This window comes from Camelus ferus, chromosome 19 (assembly GCF_009834535.1).
Source record: "Camelus ferus isolate YT-003-E chromosome 19, BCGSAC_Cfer_1.0, whole genome shotgun sequence".
In the NCBI taxonomy this organism is placed as follows: Eukaryota; Metazoa; Chordata; class Mammalia; order Artiodactyla; family Camelidae; genus Camelus; species Camelus ferus.
The window spans coordinates 4961674-4981132 of NC_045714.1; the positions used below are offsets into that span (position 1 = coordinate 4961674).

At 44.9% G+C, this 19459-nt stretch overlaps 1 protein-coding gene across 1 annotated transcript; it reads left to right on the plus strand.

Annotated features, from left to right (window-relative positions):
- The first annotated feature begins 2346 nt into the window (after positions 1–2346).
- Positions 2347–18863, plus strand: DDX27 (DEAD-box helicase 27). Its single transcript, XM_006174989.3, is given in 22 exon segments — positions 2347–2517; positions 4173–4319; positions 5472–5531; positions 5794–5959; positions 6557–6600; positions 6726–6812; positions 7501–7606; positions 8727–8782; positions 8784–8901; positions 9577–9727; positions 11793–11892; positions 12029–12170; positions 13086–13239; positions 14035–14116; positions 14228–14405; positions 15580–15686; positions 15883–15985; positions 16705–16799; positions 16895–17018; positions 17549–17636; positions 18490–18564; positions 18693–18863. Coding segments are annotated over 22 exon segments (2295 nt in total). The 5' UTR covers positions 2347–2424; the 3' UTR covers positions 18712–18863.
- Positions 18864–19459: the final 596 nt, after the last annotated feature.

A 19459-nucleotide genomic window follows, 5' to 3' on the forward strand; every position in this document is an offset into this window, starting at 1 on the left:
TTGGGATGATTGGATGGACATCAGGCGGCTGAGGAGGCCCCCATAACTGTATTAAAAATTTTGTATTTATGTGCTTATGAGGGTTTTTTTGTGTTTATGAGAGGCCATTATTATCTCTAGTTGAAGAGACATTGGTTACTCAGCCATAAAAAAGAATGAAATACTGCCATTTGCAGCAACGTGGATGGACCTAGAGAATATTATGCTTAGTGAAATACGTCAGGCAGAGAAAGACAAATACTGTAGAGTATTTGTCTTATATATATGGGGAATTTATATGGGGAATTTAAAAATAATATATGGGGAATTAAAAATTCCCCATATATGGGGAATTTAAAAATTATACAAGTGAATGTATATGCAAAACAGAAACAGACTCACAGATAAAGTAAACAAACTTGTGGTTACCAAAGGGGAGAGGGAAGGGAGGAGGGACAAATTGGAGGTATGGGATTAACAGATACGAACTACTATATATCAAATAGGTAAGCAACAAGGACATACTGTACAGCACAGGGAATTATACCCATTATCTTATAACCTAAAATGGAGTATAATCTGCAAAAATACTGAATCGCTATGCTGTATACCTGAAACTAACACAATATTATAAATCAACTATACTTCAATTTAAAAAAAAGAAAATTAAAAATAGAAACATTAGTCTAGACACTGACACTCAACTAAGTAGTAGGAATTCTTGTTTTTGTTTTTGTGGGGGAAGGTAATTACATTTATTTATTTATGTATGTATTTTTTAATGGAGGTACTGGGGGTTGAACCCAGGACCTCATGCACTGCTAAGCATGTGCTCTACCACTGAGCTATACCCTCCCCCCACGTGGTAGGTGTTCTTTATTCACAAGACTGCATCCGAAGCCAGAATATGAAACTCATCACCATCACAAGCACTATTACAAGATATCTGAGGCTGTAACAACAAATAAACAAACATGTTGGCAAGAATGTAGAGTAATTGAAACACTCAGACATTACTGGTAGGAATGTAAAACGGTGTAGCCACTGTGGAAAACATTTCGGTGGCTCCTCAAAAAGCTAAACATAAAATTACCATATGACCCAGCAATTTCGCTCTTAGGTATATACTCAAAATAATTGAAAACAGGAATTCAAATAGATCCATGTATGCCAATGTTCATTACAGTATTATTCACAATAGCCAAAAGGCAGAAACAACTCAAGTGTCTATTGACGGATGAAATGGATAAACAAAATGTGGTAGATCCATCCCATAGAACATTATTCAGCCATAATGAAGTTCTGACACAAGCTACAAGATGGATGAACTTTGAAAACCCTCTGCTAAGTATAATAAGCCAGACAAAAAAGAACAAATATTGTAATTTCAGTTTTCATGAAATATATAGAACAGGCAAATTCAGAGACAGAAAGTAGATTAGAGGTTACCAAGAACTGGGGAAGGAGAATGGGGAGTTATTGCTTAACGGTTAACAGGGCTTCTGTTTGAGCTCATGGAAAAGTCTGGGAAACATACAGTAATGATGGTTGTACAACATGGTGAGTGTACCGAACACCAATGAATGGTACACTTATAAATAGTTTTTAAAAACATGAATTTTTTGTGAGACAACTACAACTCTGTGGCAAGTAGAAAGTGTTGACATGGAAGGAGCAAACAGCTACGAAGGAAGATAGGTAGTCCATGAAGACTTCATGTAGAGGGTGGTGCTTAGGGAAAGTTAAGTCAGTAAGATTTCCACAAGCAGAAAAGAGAGGAAAAGTTCCTGTTAAGCTGTGAGACCTAGTTTCCTAGGGACCCTGGAGCCAATGCTTGGGTTATAATCCCTAAATACGTGGTTCTGTGATCTTGGGAATGTCTATGTGCCTCAGTTTCCTCATCTGTAAAAGGGCGACAGTAATGGTACCATTTGCTAGGGTTGCCGTGAGGATTAAATTAGTTAATAAGTGTAGAAGTACTTACATTTTTTTTGTTTTTTATGAAAATAGATGTTTATTGTGGGAAAAAATCTAAAATGAAAATAGAAATCACTTATAATCCTACCATCCAGAGACAATCACTGCTAACGTTTATTGTATTTCCTGATACAATTTTTTGTACATAAATACACAGAGCTTATCCACGCACCTCTTTAGACTTCCTCCGCACCTCGCACACTTCTCCAACCGTCTCACCGCTTTCTGAGCACCAAGATAATAGAATTTATTTAACACAAACCCCGCCCTTTGAGCGCGTCACGCAAAACCACGCCCCAAGTTGCCGCATGCGCTCTGCAAGAGTTTGGGGGGGGGAAGTGCACGGCAGGGGCGGCCTCCAAACGGAAGTGGTGTCAGCACATGCGCGGTGACGACGCGGAGGCCGCGGAACTCTGAGGGCCTGACCGGCGCGCCGCGCTGGTTTCCGGAAGTGGCTGTTGAGGCAACATGCTTGCGGAGCTGGGTTTAATCGGGACCATAGGCGACGATGATGAGGTGCCGGTGGAGCCCGAGACTGACTCCGAAGACGAGGAGGAGGAGGTAAGAGCTATCGCGGGTGGGAGCGCGGCGGCGGGCAGTCGATGTCCTTGACTGCTTCCCTTCCCCGTGAAGCCTCAGGCCCCTGCCCCAAGTGCTCAGCATTCTCTGCCAGGCCGGCAGGTGTGCCTGGGTCTCACTCGGACCCCCCATATCCTCCTCAGTTTGCTCGCCACTAGCTTTTACTCACCTTCTCGCCTGTGCCCGTGCCATTCCCTGTTGCCTTGAACTCAATACCCATTCACTGAACTGATATGTAATCCAGGGTCGGTGTCATAGAGATCTAGAGTCAGTCCTGGGTCCTACTCAAGGAGCCCTGGTTATCCATGCGTTCATAAGTCAGTACTTATTGAATATTTACACGTGCTACACCAAGTGTTAAGCATCAGGACACAGCAGTGAACAAGATGGGCAAAGAACACCACTCTCCTGAAGCTTATGTTGAAGTGGGGAGTTAGAGATGTTAAACAGTATGGCAGTTAAAAGGGGATCAGTGTCACGAAAAGGTATACTCACCCTTTATAAAGATCCAGCTCAGGTGATTTCTCTTCTGCGGCCTCATCTGCCCAAGGACACCTCCGTTTCGATGTCCCTTGGCCTCTAAAATTCAACTTTTCCAAAGCTGAACTCTGATCTTCCTCCCCCTCCCCACCTGCTTCATCTCAGTGGAGAAATCTTAGAGTCATTAGCTTCTTCATCCTTTCTCCCCACCAGTGTTTTGCAGGCTAGCTCAAGGATCTCCCTTAAGCTTCTTCCCCTCTCAATCCACACTTTTCCCTAGTCCAGGCCACTGCCATCTTGCACCTGAATACCCACAGCCCAAACATACCTGGTCTCTAGCGCTTTCTCTTGCCACCCCTGTAAGTGTATTTTCCACTTAGCAACCGGAGTGATCTTTTCACTTCTTGAATGGAAAACCACCACGGAAAAGGACTGAAGCAAATTTGGCAAATGACAATGCAAAACTCCAAGTATGAAGTGCTATGCAACCATTGGTAGTTAAACTAGGCACGAGAGAAATGATATAGAATTATTATTAGTAATAAAGTTTTGAGTCAGAGTTCTTTTGAGATTGTTTAACTCAGGTAAGAAAAAAAAAATGTCAGTATAGCACTTTTTAGTTTCCAGGGCTTTTTCTTCTCAGTTTATCCTCCTGAAGCCATAGTTCAGCCAGTCCCCCTTCCTTTCCAGTTTCCAAATGTAGGAGTTTTTAAAGTTATTTTTTGTTTTGTTATTGAGTTTTAATTTAATTAAGTTGTGGTCAGAGAACAGAGTCTATATAATATTGACTTGGGGGGAACTTACTGGAGATTTGCTTAAAAGGCCTACTGTGTGATTCATTTCTGCTACTATTCCATATGTGCTTAGAAAGAATGTGCATTCTCCAGTGCAGTGTTCTATGTTCATTGGAATGAAGCTTATTAATTGTGTTGTTCAAATTTTCTACAGACTTACCCATTTGTTTTCTGCTTGATGTGTCAGTTACTGAGGTGTGTTAAAAATCTCCCAGGACAACTGTAGGTTGGTCTGCTGCTTCTTGTCATCTGTCTGTTTTTGCCTTGTATATTTCTGTTCCCTTATTGGATATCCTCATTTCCTTCTTTTCCTAGTGTTCTTTCATCTCAGTCCCACAGTCATTTGCTTCTCCCTCTTCCCAGGGGCCCATTGTGCTGGGCAGAAAGCAGAAAGCCTTGCAGAAGAACCGCAGTGCTGATTTCAACCCTGACTTTGTTTTCACTGAGAAGGCGGGGATGTACGATGGCAGTTGGGCCATGGCTGACGTCATGAGCCAGCTCAAGAAGAAGGTGAGACTGATAGTGATAGGCAGCTCCAGGCCGTGGGCTATTAAGGTTGGGCAGTGGGTTGCAGGGTCCAGTGGCTTAGGAATACCAAATGTTACATATAAATTGCTTGACATAAAACATGGACATAGCTATGTTAAATGGTCTCTTTTTCAGCTGTTCACTCCTTGTTTTGATTATTAGAAAGAAATCTTTTTTAATGTCAGTTTGTAACAAAGAACCATCTAGTAGGTATCCTTGGTAGTAGTTTTTGATACAGCTAGACTCTGCCCCACAGATACTGTCATTCTTTGTCACTTGCCAGGTGACGTCACGTGGCCTTACTGTTTAAGGTCCCTGGTTCCCACACAGCACAGCCACAAACGTCACTGTCATCTGCTTGTTTGCCGATCCCATGCTTTTCTTTGAGTCTGGTTAATAAATAAGCAGATGATGTGTGAAAGTTATTTTTGATTTCATGCATTTCCAAGAGAAATATTGCCTGCTCAGAGCAGTTTAATCCAGACTCTGCTGGTCCTTGTTCTGACTGAAATAAAGCAGCATTGTGTTTTCAAGGTCATGTCATCTTGAGAGGATGTTTTTTCTTTTCATATGGACCCCCATGTAATTAAAGTCTTGGCCTTATAAAGCTTATACTCTAGCAGGCTGGAAAATGACTAGACAAGTAATTACACAGTTAATTGTAGCTGTGGTAAATGCCCTAGCAGTTTAGGGTGCTTTGAACGTGCATAAAATGGGCCTGCCATTACTTAACCTCTTCTTTTTCTTAAGTTTTAGCAATATCCAGTATTACCTGAATTTGCTCAGATTTCAACGTTTTATTTGAGAGGCTAAATTATGTCTGACTGGCAAGGGGAAGAGTTTTTCTAAGTAGCACTCAGATATAATGTGACATCTCTTGGTCGTTGTATCATTCTGAATAGTAAACACCTTCTGAAATGTGGATGTTCTTACTGGTTCCAAGTAATGTAAAGTTTTTTCACAAACAGATAATTTATTTAATTTTTTGTGTGTTCATAATCTACAGATTGATTAATCTGTCCAAGGACAAACAAGCGTTTCCTATATTAATATGAGACCCTGCCTTCAGAGAACCTTGCCTTGCCTCTTTCCCATATGTCTGTTTCTTTTTCATCTCTTTATTTTTTTCTGCAGAGGGCAGCCACGACATTAGATGAGAAGATTGAAAAGGTTCGAAAGAAAAGGAAAACAGAAGTGAGTAAGCAAAACAGTTACTTCTCTTTGTAAGTAAAGCCCTGAGCTTTACTCTCAGCACGACCCCACTGTTTCTCTCTGAGCCTGGGTTGGAGTGAGGCTGGTAAAGGCAGGCTCCTCTGTGTGTCTGGTTAATATTCACTAGGAATCTGCATAGTATTCTTGCAGGCTGGGGAACATGATGTTGTTCTTTGTAGATTCTGGATTTCTTTAAAGTTTGTAGTTGCCTTGCTTTATTACAGTTTTTTTTTTTTTTTTCTAGGCTAAAGAAGCCAAGTCTGAGAAGTTGGAGAAAGAGAAAGAAGTGAAGGAGGGTTCTGAACCGGAGGAGCAGGAAGACCTCGAAGGGAAAGATGAGGAAGGCTCAGAAGATGAAGAATCAGAGAGTGACTACTCGTCAGGTGATGAGAATATCCTCACCAAAGCAGGTAGGTGATGCTGTCAGAAATGGGGACAGGAAGTTGGGAAGTGTTTGTTTGCCTTTCCTTTGTACACTATCCTATGCTCTTCTGCAGTTACACGTAAGATCTCCATATTGAGCTCCGTTCTTTTAGCTTTTCTTTTTTTCTTGGGATTTTGTTAGGGTGGTTGTACTTTGCAGGCAGAGTTTGCTCTTTTCCTCATCTCCAGTCATACCCAGCTGGTGGCACCCCTATGACTCCAACTTATTTGGGGCGCTAGGTCCCCCACATCCCACCTCAGATGGGTCCAGCCGCGTAATGAGTGCTCCGTAAATATTTCTTGCAGAAATGAGTGCTAAAGCATCATTATATAGCACAGTGGTTGAGAGCCTGGTCTCTGGAACTTGCTGAGTTTGTTTCCTATCTGACCTTGGATGAGTGACTGACCTGCGCAGCCGCATGACGTCCTCATCTGTGGGGTGAGGCTGATGACAATAGCTCCCCAGGTCTTGGCGTGGATTCAGTGAGGTGTCCATCCACATCCCACACTTAGGTCCATGTCCAGCAGGCTGTGAGTCCTCAATAAATATGAGCCCTGATTATCAGCTCTCTTTTTCTCCATAGATACCCTCAAAGTGAAGGAGCGGAAGAAGAAGAAGAAAGGACAGGTGAGCATGGGCTTGGATAACAGTGTGTAGCTTGTTTTTACAACCTGAAAGGATTTTAAGGTCATTTAGTTTTCTTGGGCCCTTTTTGCTGAATTCTTATTCTGTCTTTTGATTTTCTGGTGCAGGAAGCAGGAGGATTTTTTGAAGATGCATCTCAGTATGATGAAAATCTCTCATTCCAGGACATGAACCTTTCCCGCCCTCTTCTGAAGGTAGTGGCTTCTTTTGTCAGCCATGGGATTCTTGCAGTCTCCATGTAACTGGGCTCCCTGCCCAAAACTGCACCCTTCGCCTTCTAAACTCTGTTGTGCACACAGCTGTCAGAGAACCCTACACACAGGTTCCGTCTTGACCTTTATGGCCCTGCCCCATGTGGTCCCCTCTGATGATGTCTTTTAGTGCTCATTCTGCTCTGGCCACACTGGCCTCCTCAGTGGCCCTCAGACAGGTCAGGCATCTTCTTCCTCAGGGCCTTTGCACTTTGTGATTCCTTGTGCCTGGAAGGTCGTTCCAGAAATCTGCTTGAGGTGCTCCTCACATCTTTCAGGGTTCTCCTTGGTCCCTTGCTCAGTCCTCTTCCCTAACAACCCTGCTGTAAATTATACTCACCCCTCCCCTCCTGCCCTCCAGCAGGCCCTTCGACTGCTGTAGCTTTCTCTGTAGCATTTACCTTCTTAGGAGGTATGTTTGTTTTTTTCTACCAGATTCTAAGATTCCTAAGGGCAGAGTTGCTATTTCTTTTGTTTACTGCTATATCCTCAGTACCTAGAATAGCTTCTTGCACACAGTAGGCTGACTGAGTGGCTGAGGGGGATTGAAACCTGTTTGGAAACCTGCCTTGTTTGTTTCATGCTGAGACTCCCCTTGCCCCTCCTATCTGACCCTGTCTTTTCTCTTCAGGCCATCACAGCCATGGGCTTCAAGCAGCCCACCCCGATCCAGAAGGCATGCATACCGGTGGGTCTGTTGGGGAAGGACATCTGTGCCTGTGCAGCCACTGGGACAGGTGAAAAGGATAGGGACTTGGGGGTGGGGGAGGGAGAGGAGGAGGCAGGAGGATGTTCAACACAGAGTAGGCTCTAGGTTGACTTACCAAGAATCCACTTTGCTAAATATGCACACATAAATTTTAATGCAATAAACATTATATATTCTGTATAGTAACTTCCTTTTTTTATCCACTTTTATAAAAAATACATTTCTTTATTTGGAAAATATATAAGTTGATTTTCACAATGTACTTTCTAACCATAAATGTTCAAATCAGATCAAGCATAAAAAGGAAAAAAACTAACACTTTTTCGTACAGCTTTTATCACATTTTTTTCCAATATATTTTCACATAATTCTTTCAAGTAACCATCAGATTTATAAACTCATTTTTCGGAGCCTAGTACTAAGTCTTTCTCAGATAAGTAACTTTCCTTTTTTGAAAAACTTAATATATATTTTTCTATTCCTTTAAAAACTCTACTTTTTAAAAATAGAACAGTCACTGGTCACAGGTTTCAGAGGGTCTGGTGAAGGTCATCTTTATTTAATCCTATCAGGGTGTGTCTGTGACCATGACCACCTGTCACTCCCATTATAGGCCCCATCATAGCAGTAAATATTTTATAAAAGGTCTGTTTATCACAACATTGTATGTTAGTACAGGTAACTATATAGTCATGTAATAGAATAGAAGAGAAACTAGTCATGGACTAGGATACTATCCAACCAATTTAAAAAAGTAAAGAATACTTAAATAGGAAAATATATGTTAAGTTTTTTTAAAAAGGGAAGTTACTAAACAGAATATATAGTGCTATTCTATTAAAATTTATATTTTTACATTTCTATTAAAAAAAGATTGATAATATAGATACCATTACGTGCATTCTTATCTGTGGTTGGCTGAACTGTGGGTGATTTTTATTATTATTATTATTATTATTTTTTTTTTTGTATTTCTCAGACTTTTTACATTGACCACATGGTATAAAAATCAGAAAAAGGTTTTATGAAAAATAAGTGGCTTCACTTCCCTCTGAGCAGAGATGTAGGTTTTCTGTGCGCAGGTGAAAACTTGAACCTGGGAGGGACCGAAGCTCTTCTCATTGCTCTCCTGCTGCCCTTCCCTCCAGGTAAAACGGCAGCTTTTGCCTTGCCTGTCTTGGAGCGTCTGATCTACAAACCCCAGCCAGGCTCCAGTGACCCGCGTGCTGGTGCTGGTTCCCACCCGGGAACTGGGCATCCAGGTACACTCCGTCACCAAGCAGCTGGCTCAGTTCTGCAGCATCACCACCTGCCTGGCTGTGGGTGAGTGTCTGAGGGAGGGCTGGCTGCCCTGAGAGACTTAGCATGTGGAAGATGGATGTGCCCCACTGTCTGAGGGTGATGGGGGCCAGAAAGCCTATTTGTGAATGAATCCACTTAAGAACCAGATGACACATTGTAACTGACTATACTTCAATTAATAAATAGAAAACAAAAAACCAGATGACAAGGTTTCATAGTAAATAGTGGGGAGATGGGAGGCGGTTTGCAGCCTTACAAAATGATATTTCAAAATTATGAAAAAAAATTTTTTCTTGGTACTGAGCAAATTTAGGATATAATTTTTGCTTGGCATGAGTAATGAATCAAATATTATTTGGGGCAGAATTTTTCTGATGGTATTATATGAGACCATAAACTAACCTTTATTTTATCCTCCTTATGCGGTGGGAGCTGTAGGTGACGTGGAAAGGTAGCAGTTTCGCAGCTGCTTCTCTCATTCCTTGGATGGTTGAATCGTTCTAATTGGAAGTGCCTTTGTATCATCATCTTTTTTGATTTTCGCACTTAGCACAATTGTAATTAAATAACCTGTCTCTCCCAGTGTATTGTAAAATCCACATGAGCGGGGCCTTTGTCAGTCTTGTGCTCTGCCATTTGCTCATCAGTACTGGTGAATGACTCAGCTGGCCACCTGGTGGGCTCTTCCCTTTGCAGGTGGCCTAGACGTGAAGTCTCAGGAAGCAGCCCTTCGGGCCGCACCTGACATTCTCATCGCCACCCCGGGCCGGCTCATCGATCACCTCCACAACTGCCCTTCCTTCCACCTGAGCAGCATCGAGGTGCTCATCCTGGATGAGGCTGACAGGTACACCTGACATGGTGGGGTCCCAAGAGCCACAGCCCTGATGGGAACCTGCACTCCGCATTCTCCTACATGCTCTCACCAGTTCAGCTGCTCACGTGCACCTTTGTCCATCTTAGCCTGGATTATCCTGCTCTCTTTCTGTCCCTTTCCGTAATGTGATGGTTAAGAGGGAAGGTAAGTCTAATTCGGACTCTGCCTCTTCCTGAAATTGGGAAATGTTACTTAGATTCTCAAAGCAAAACCTTTTCTTGTTTGTAAGCGCGGATAAGTACCCATCTCATGGTGTTGAGGATTCAAGGAGTAACTCTGGTAAAGTGCCAGTGCCTAGTGAGGAGTCAACAAACAGCCTCTACTACTGTGATGGGGGCTCCCTCTCTCCTTCCCCACTTCTTCCTTCTCTCTCCCTCCCTCTCTCTCTTCTTTCCTTTCTCTCACTTGGGTCCCATCAGCTCACCTTTTCCTTCATGACGTAACAGAATGAACTCTTAATGAACTGGACTAATGTGGAGGTAGCAGGGAAAGAAGCCTGTTCAAGTTCACTCTCAAATTGAAGCATCTCCAAACTAACCAGATCCTTAACCAAGCTTCTTATCCTCTACGCCTCTCCCCTTCTTCCCATCCCAGTGAAGGGCAGATCTGTCGTTCCTGTTGTTCAGGCCAAAATTCTTCAGTACCATCCTTGTCTCATTTTCACCCCCTACCCAGGACATCCACTGGTCAATCCCGTCCGCACACGCCCACTTTAGGGCTTCTCTTCTGCACTTGTCATTTCCTCAGCTTGAAATGACCTCCTTTACCTCGCCAGGTTTCTGCTCCAGTTGTCACTTACCTGAGGGTCCTCTGCTGGCCACTCCCTATAACAGTTTCTGCCCTCCCCTCATACCATCATCTCATCCTTCCCTTCCTGCCTTACGTTGTCCAAGGTGCTACACCTCCTTGACCCCTTGCACTGTTACCTGAATGCTCGTGGGGTGGCTGTGTCCCTCCTCTCCCCAGAACTTCATGTTCGAGAATGGCCGGCTTTGCGCTGCTTGCTGCGACATCCCAGCGCCCAGGGCTATGTCTGGAATCTAGCAGATGCTCAGTCGGTGTTGAATAACTTATTGGCCCTCTCGACCATTCTTGAGGCCTGAAGGAGATAAAGGAGATCATTCTAAGCCTAGGGAACACCATCTGATTTAGGTTTTAAATATCAAAAATGTCAACACCTATGGAAAGTTTCAGATTAAGGAGACCAAGGAGACATGACAACTAAGTGTGGTACCTGATCCTCCTGGAGCCTGAACTGGAGGAGAAACAGTCAAGGATTGGATCAGTTGAAAAAACTGGAGTCAAAGCAATCTCACAGGTTATTATTACCTGCAAAGACAAAGGTTCCTTTACCAGGGGAGAGAGCTGGCAGACACCACCTTAACCAAGGGGCCAAACTCACATCCACTGAAACAGACTGACGATCTGTCTCAGGATGGATTGAGAGTGAAGTTCACGGCTGCATCTGCGCACGTTGTCCCAGCAATGATTGTTGAATCTAGTCACTGGGAAATAATTAGATGCAGAGTGTGGAAAAGCGTGAGGAGACTTTCTAGACTAAGGAGACTAAAGAGACATGACAACGAAGTACAACATAGGAACTTTGATTCCTGGACTAAAAAAATAAGACAGCTGTAAGATGACATATTTGGGACAGTTAAGGAAATTTGAATATAGACTGTACTTTGCTTTAGGTAATATTCAGACACTTGAATTTCTTGAGTGTGATAATGACATTGCATATGTAGGAGAAGGTCATTGTTTTTAGGAAAGATGTGCTGAAATATTTAGGGGTCAAGGGTCGTGATGTCTGCAGCATACAGTTGAGCAAAAGAAAGATAAAGCAAAAGTGGCCAAATGATAATTCTGGGTGAATCTTGGTAAAAAGCTAAGATAACACTAGTAAAATAAGTAAATTAATGAGCCTGGAACATAACCATTGGTGTATCCAAACATCGCCTGGCTGGTGTTTTCTGCTCGAGATAGCCTCGAGCTCAGTGCATTTCTCTGATTCCTCCCCTCCCCTGCTCGCCAGGATGCTGGACGAGTACTTTGAGGAGCAGATGAAGGAGATCATCCGAATGTGTTCCCATCACCGCCAGACCATGCTCTTCTCAGCCACGATGACGGATGAGGTGGGCTGTCAGGAGCCGGGCAGGGAGTGGAAGGACAGTGCAGAGGCCCCCGGGGCTGGCTGGGCTGTGGCAGGGGCTTGCCTTCTTCCTCGCCTCCTGGGAGGCCGGTGAGCATCCCTGTCTTTGTGCCTGGCAGGTGAAAGATCTGGCTTCTGTCTCCTTGAAGAACCCCGTGCGGATATTTGTGAACAGCAACACGGACGTGGCCCCCTTCCTGCGACAGGAGTTCATCCGCATCCGGCCAACTCGGGAAGGGGACCGGGAAGCTGTTGTGGCAGGTGAAAGTCCAGGGTGGGGCTGAGCAGGGTGGGGCGCTCGGCTCCCCGGGTGGTTGTCCCCGGATGCCCCCTCCATCCAGTACCCCCTAACTCAGCGTGATACTGCTGCCCGGCTGCCCCCACCTTCACCACTAGTTCTTCCTCCCTTTCTTTCAGTGAGTCCCCTCCCTCCCACCATCCAGTCCTCTTTATATCCTGCTGAACTACCCACCTCCCCCCAGCTGGCCCTCTGGCCCTCCATCCCGGCCACTACTGTGTTGCCTGATTGTTGCAGCAGCCTCTTACCTGGCTGTCTGCTTCCACCCTATCCCTTGGTAGTCCCATCTCCACACTGCAGATCATTCCAAAGGACCATTTATAATCGAGCATTCGCTCCTGTTCCTTTGCTATTTAAAACCCTCTAGTGTCTTGCGTTGCTCTTAGGCTGAAATCCACGCTCCCTAGCGAGTTCCATAAGATGCTCTGAGACTTGCCCCTGCCTGCCTGGAGCCCCCTGCCTGCCTGGAGCCCTGGCCTTAGCACCTCAGCTCATGGTGCTCCAGCCACACTCACCTGTTTTCGCTTTTCAAACCCACCAAGCTTTTATGTTTTATGGGGCCTTTTACGTTTGCTCTTTCCTGTACCTGGAATCTCCCCCCAAGTCTTCTCATGGATGAGCCTGTCTTGTCATTCAGCCTAATGTCACCTCTTCAGGAAAAGTCAGCCCTGAAGCCGCCCCATCTTCTCTTCACTCTCTCATGGCATTTACCCCCCTCAAGAACTGGGAATTGGCTTCCCTGTCTCTGCCCAGGAGTGGGAGCTCCACAAGCAGGGACCTCACCTGCCTCCCCCATGCCAGGCACAGCAACCACTTTGCAGCCGAGGAGGGAGTATGTGTTGGAGGCGGCTGCCGGCTCACTTTTCTCTCCCTGGCAGCTCTGTTGATGAGAACCTTCACCGACCATGTGATGCTGTTCACCCAGACCAAGAAGCAGGCCCACCGCATGCACATCCTCCTGGGGCTCATGGGACTGCAGGTGGGCGAGCTCCATGGCAACCTGTCACAGACGCAGCGGTTGGAGGCCCTCCGGTAAAGTCTGGGGGGGCTGAGGCTCCTAGCCATCCTTCAGAGTGGGCCCTCTTCATTCCCGAGGGAAAATACTACCCAGAGATCGTGTTAGAGCAATAGCAGGGGACATAGCACAGTTCCTCATTTCAGACATTTTAGCCTAACCGTTGTAAGCTCATGTCTAGATACATTCAGAACTTGGACTTTGTAGAAAACCATAGTCTTGCCCCAGGACCTGGGTGTGGGAGCTGCTGGGATCACAGCCAGAAATTCTGACCTGGGAAGATGCAGCACACGTTCTGACTTCTGCAGCTTTTCCAGAGCAGTGCCCATGCCTGGGTCTGCTAGAACGAGATCTGGAATCAAATTCCAGACCCTGTGCTTTTTCATGTGATTCCTTGTTTACTTCTCGGAGAACTGAGTCACCTTGGTAGGCAAGGAGGAACCCTTTAGAACTCTCCACCTATGCATATTCATCGTAGGCAGCTGAGTGTTGTTTCTTAAAGAAAGGCTGTTTTGAATGCTGAGATATTTGCATATTCTACTTCCCATAGTCCGGCTTTGTGGTTCCCAAACTTCTGTATTTGTAGGAATTGCTGCTTAAAGTGCTGTGCAGAAAACTACGCTTGCTCTGTGTTGTGGGATGTTTAGGGGGCTTGTAAGTATTGGAGGGGATGACATTTAGGATCTGTCCCCACTGTGATGGTCTAGACTCTTCTGCTTGACTCCGGAAGGGTTTGTGTTCTCTCTGCTGGCTCAGACCCCTGCAGAGTACTGGGGTCAGATATCCAGCCACATGTTTGTGGTTATTTCCAGGCGCTTTAAGGATGAACAGATTGATATCCTCGTGGCCACAGATGTAGCAGCCCGTGGACTTGACATCGAGGGGGTCAAAACGGTGAGTAGGTCTCATCCTCCTTGAGCTTTTGGTGGGAGTCCTTTTGCCTCCTCATGTCACCCTCTCTCTGCCAACTCCGGGTCTGACTGATGCTTCACTTTGGTCTTCCAGGTCATCAACTTCACGATGCCCAACACCATTAAGCATTATGTTCACCGGGTAGGTCGAACAGCTCGTGCTGGCCGGGCTGGGCGCTCGGTCTCTCTGGTGGGGGAAGAAGAGCGGAAGATGCTGAAGGAGATTGTAAAGGCTGCCAAGGCCCCTGTGAAGGCCCGGATCCTGCCGCAAGGTCAGCAGGCATCAGTGCAACAGCTCAGGGGGTTTGGATGCGTGGGGAATGTCCTAGATCAGATGGGGTGGGGGGAGCAGAGGATAACAGGTGAGAGTGTGCGTTGCAGTTAGGAGCCAGATCTGAACCCCAGCTCTGCCACTTCCTTGCTGTGAGGCCATGGGCAGGTCTCCCCTGGCCTCTCTAGGCTTCAGCCTCTCTGTGAGTGAAAGGGAGTGAGGAAAGACTTGTGCCCTAAGTGCCCTACTCGTAGCTGTTTGCTGGCCTTTGGGAAGAGAAGGTCTCTTGAGGCAACATCCCCACTAACTCCTCCCCTCCTTCCTCTCAGTCGGGGCACAGGGTGGGGAGGGGGTCCACACTAATTCTTTTTAGATACCGTTCATTCTTTTTGTTGTTCTCATCCATAGGGGTTATATAAAGTACATCCTTAAGAAATTCTTTTTAATTACAAAAATAATATGTAATCAGTGTTGGAAATAAGTAAATCAAATAAGAGCAAAAATGTAATTATATGCGAAAGAGCTCACCACTTAGCATTTAGATACGTAGCTTTTCAGACCTTTTCTTCCATTCATAGGTTCTTTTTTTTCCTTTTCATTTAAAAAATTTTCACTTAATTTATTCAATCTGTTGCTGTTTATTCTAGTCTAGGTATTGGGGATACAGCAGGAAACAAAACAGCTGATACTCTGATGGGGAAAGACAATGAATAAGCTAATAGTCGATGTGATTGAGAATGACGTGAGAAGTGCCTCCTTTAGAAAAGCTGTTGAGGACAGGCCTTGAACAGATGGCATTTGAACTGAGTCCTTGATGATAAGGATGAGTCAGCCATGGGTGGTCTGGGGACAGAGTGTGTCCAGCAGAGAAAACCAGGGCAAAGCCTCTGAGATGTGAACACACTTGGTGTGGGAGTAAGAGAAGGAAGGCCAGAGGGCCCAGGGCATGGTGAGCAAGGGGGACACAGAGGTCAGAGAGGTAGGCAGGGGCCACATTTAGGAGTTTGGAATTTATTCTGGGAATATCAGGAAGCCTTTGCGGAGGTGTTAAGCAGAGAAGTCATACATTAAAAAACCTCAGTTTTCTATGTCACTGAATACCCATCTGCCGTATTTTTATCAGCTACACTATATTCATCCTTATTTTAAAATTTCTTTTGTTCTCTTCCCTTGAGATGTCATTCTCAAATTCCGGGACAAGATTGAGAAAATGGAGAAAGACGTGTATGCAGTTCTGCAATTAGAGGCTGAAGAGAAAGAGATGCAAAAGTCTGAAGCCCAGGTGAGGCTGTGGGGAGCTCTCTGGTCCACCATGCTGCTCGTAGGCAGACTGCATGGGCCTTTGCTGGTCTGCCCTTCTGAAATGCTGTCTGCCAAAAGGCTCATCAGAGCCCCAGGCATTTGCAGACTGGCTCCTCCTGCAGCTGCCATGTTATATATCATCAGATGCAAGTTTCACCCTTTTGTTGTCCCCACAGATCAACACAGCACAGCGGCTCCTGGAGAAGGGGAAGGAGGCTCCGAACCCAGAGCCTGAGAGGAGCTGGTTCCAGACCAAAGAAGAGAGGAAGAAGGAAAAAAGTATGTCAGGGAGGTTCCTCAAAAAGCTAAAAATAGAATTATCGTTGGGCCCAGCAATTCCTCTCCTGGGTCTATACCCAAAAGAATTGAAAACAGGAAGCTAAGCGAATCCTTGTATGCCGGTGTTCACTGAAGCATTACTCACAATAGCCAAAGGGTGGACACAACCCATGTCCATCAACAGATGAATGGATACACAGAATATGGTATGTACTGTACAGTGGGATGTATGATTCAGCCATGATGAAGTTCTCATACTGCTGCAAGTATGAACCTTGAAAACATGCTCAGTGAAGTCATCTAGACACAAAGGGACAAATATCTGTCATTCTACTTATATGAGGTACCTAGATAGACGCATTCATAGACACAGAAGGTAGAATAGAGTATCACCAGGGGTTATGGGGAGGGAGTTATTACTCAATGGCTACAGAGCTTCTGTTTGGGATAATGAAAAAGTTTTAGAAACAGAGAACAGTGATGGTTGTACAATATTGTGAATGTAATTAATGGTACTGAATTGTACACTTAAGAATGGGTAAAATGGCAAATTGTATGTTACATATATTTTGCCACAATTAAAAGTAAGGAAGATGCTTATTTAGATACATATATAAGCCCTTAAGTACCAATTTAAAATATGTGTACTTCTTATTTTAAGTTTAAAAAAAGATTTTATAAAATGGTACCTGAAATCTCATACTCTCCTCCCATCCCAGTTGCCAAGGCTCTGCAGGAGTTTGACTTAGCCTTAAGAGGAAAGAAGAAAAGGAAGAAGTTTATGAAGGAAGCCAAGAAAAAAGGGGAGATGACAGTGAGTGGGTCCCCTCTGGAGTTGGGTCCCTGCCCAGCGTCATGGGTCAGCGCTGCCTGGTCTGTTCCATACTCACATGTCATTTTTCTCCCGAGGCGGAGGAAAGGTCCCAGTTTGAAATCCTCAAGGCACAGATGTTTGCTGAGCGGCTGGCCAAGAGGAATCGCAGAGCCAAGCGGGCCCGAGCAATGCCTGAGGAGGAGCCAGTGAGGGGCCCTGGTAGGCAGATGGGAAGCCCGAAGGGGCTGGTAGGAAGGTTCTGCCTGATACCTGTGCTTGTGGTCAGGGGGAAAAGAGGAAGATGGTAAGAGCCCACGTTTTTTGAGTAGTGAGTATGTACCTGTGTACAGCTGTCCTTTTATTGGCTCCAAGTGGTCAAGTGACTCCATGGTTAGTAGGAAGAGCTAGGATTTGAACCCAGGCCTTTCTGACTCTGGAGCCTAACCCTTAGCAGCTGCCACTTGGAGGAGGGGGTCAGAGTAGAATGAAGCAAAGATGTTTTCAGCCCATTTTACATTTAGGTGGTCCGTTCCAGTTCTGGACTCTGCAGTCATCCTCTGGAGTGGTTCTTCACACTTGGTACTCTGAGTCCTTAACTCTTTTCTGCTGGGATCTGATGTCTTGCTTCCATATCAGTAAAACATCAGGCCAGAGCATCCCCTGAACTTGGAACTATTACCCTGAGCTTAAGGGGATTTAGGAGTTTGGACCAAAGAGGACATGTCTAATACATTTCTCTCTGTGCACAGTGAAGAAGCAAAAGCAGGTGAAGAAATCTGTATTTGATGAAGAACTCACCAACACCAGCAAGAAGGCCTTGAAACAGTATCGAGCTGGGTAGGGCTTTAAGTCATCTTGGAGGTCTCTATCTTCTGATGAAAGCTCTGAATCTTCTCTCTTTCCCCACTCCCACTCCTCATACACCCACAGCTTTATACCACAGACACATCTCGTTTTATTGCACTTCGCAGATATTGCAGTTTATACAAACCGAAAGTTTGTGGCAATCTTGTGTCATCAGATGTTAGTTAGCATTTTTTAGCAATAGAGTATTTTTTAATTAAGACACGTGCATTGCTTTTTTAGACATAATGCACACTTAATAGACTATAGTATAGTGTAAACATAGCTTGTATGCACTAGGAAACTCAAAAAAATCCATGTGACTTGCTTTATTTCAATACTCACTTCATTGCAGGGGTCTGGAACCAGACCTGCAGTATCTCTGAGGTCTGCCTACATATAATTTCAAGGGCTTCCATCTACCCTCTCCCTGCCAGCCCAGGGTGAGAATTAAGGGACGTGTTAAGACTCTCCTGCCTTGGAGATGACATGGCATATTTTTGATTCAGAAATAGCTTTCTCTCAGGGGAGTGACAGAACCCCAAACAAAGCATCCCAGTCTGCTCTTGGGCATGTTGTTCCTCCCCACATCCTCTGGGCTGGGGTTGGGGGCTGGGTAGGCCAAGTTTTCCATGTAGTTTTCCTAGAAGGAAAGGCCTCTCCCAGTCTTGTTTTGAAGCTGGGCCTTGACTTCCAAAAACCCGTTATCAGAAATAGACACAGGCTTAGAACCTCAGGCCCTGAAAATGACGCGTTTGTGGTGCTGTTTTGTGTGGGAGCTGGTGGAGCAGGTGGGGTGAGACATTGCTGGTTTGTTCAACATCTTGTTGTCTTTTCTCATTCACAGCCCATCCTTTGAAGAAAGAAAACAGTTGGGCTTGCCCCACCAGAGACGAGGAGGAAACTTTAAATCTAAATCCAGGTACTGTTTGCAGTTTTGGAATGCCAGAGGCTATGAGTGGGGTTGGAGAAGAAACCTGTCCTGGAAAGTGAGCTCCTTCCTCTTTCTGGTCTTGGGGGTGGTCTTTATTCTGCTCATTTTCTTCATAGATACAAGAGGAGGAAGTAGCCGTGGTGGCTTGAAGAAGCTCGTGGAGCTGGCTCTTAGATCCCTTCCTTTGGGAAGTCATCCTGGCTTGGTCTCTTTTCTCCATTTGTAAAAAAAATGCTTTAAAACTTTAATAAATCTGTGTCATTTGTACATTAAAGAAAGGGAAAAGTTGGGGGTGATGGTGGCATGTAGCTGGTTCCTAAGCATCCTTGTTAGCCAAGGCACCTTTCCTGCTGATTAGCCACTATATAATGAATATATATACATTATAATGTATATAATGAATATACTAAATGGAAGAAGGTATTTTGGGGAGGGTGAAGAAACCAATCTAACTGTGTGTATCTTATTCCTCTGTCTCTTCCCTCAACAGCAGTCTTTGTCATTTATTAGCTTGGCACTGCCATATATAGCTGGAATGCATCTGTATGCTTGTAGAGGAGCTGGATGTGGAATGAGGAAATTCTTGCTAGAAGTTCTCTTCTGTCGATGTCCTAGAACCAAAAGCTGTCATTTATTGAGCATCAGCTGTGCACCAGACATCCTGTGTACTGAGCACTGTCTCATTCAGTTCACTACACCTCTAGAAGCAGGTACTATTTGTCCCCACTTTGCAGATAAAGAAGCAGAGGCTTAGAAAGATGGAGTAACTTTGCAAAATTGCAGTTGGGAATCCAGGTTTTTGGAACCCTGAACGTATACCCTGACTCTTTACTGTGATGTGGAAGTGCTACTGGAGAGATGGAAGCTCAAAGGGGACAAAGTA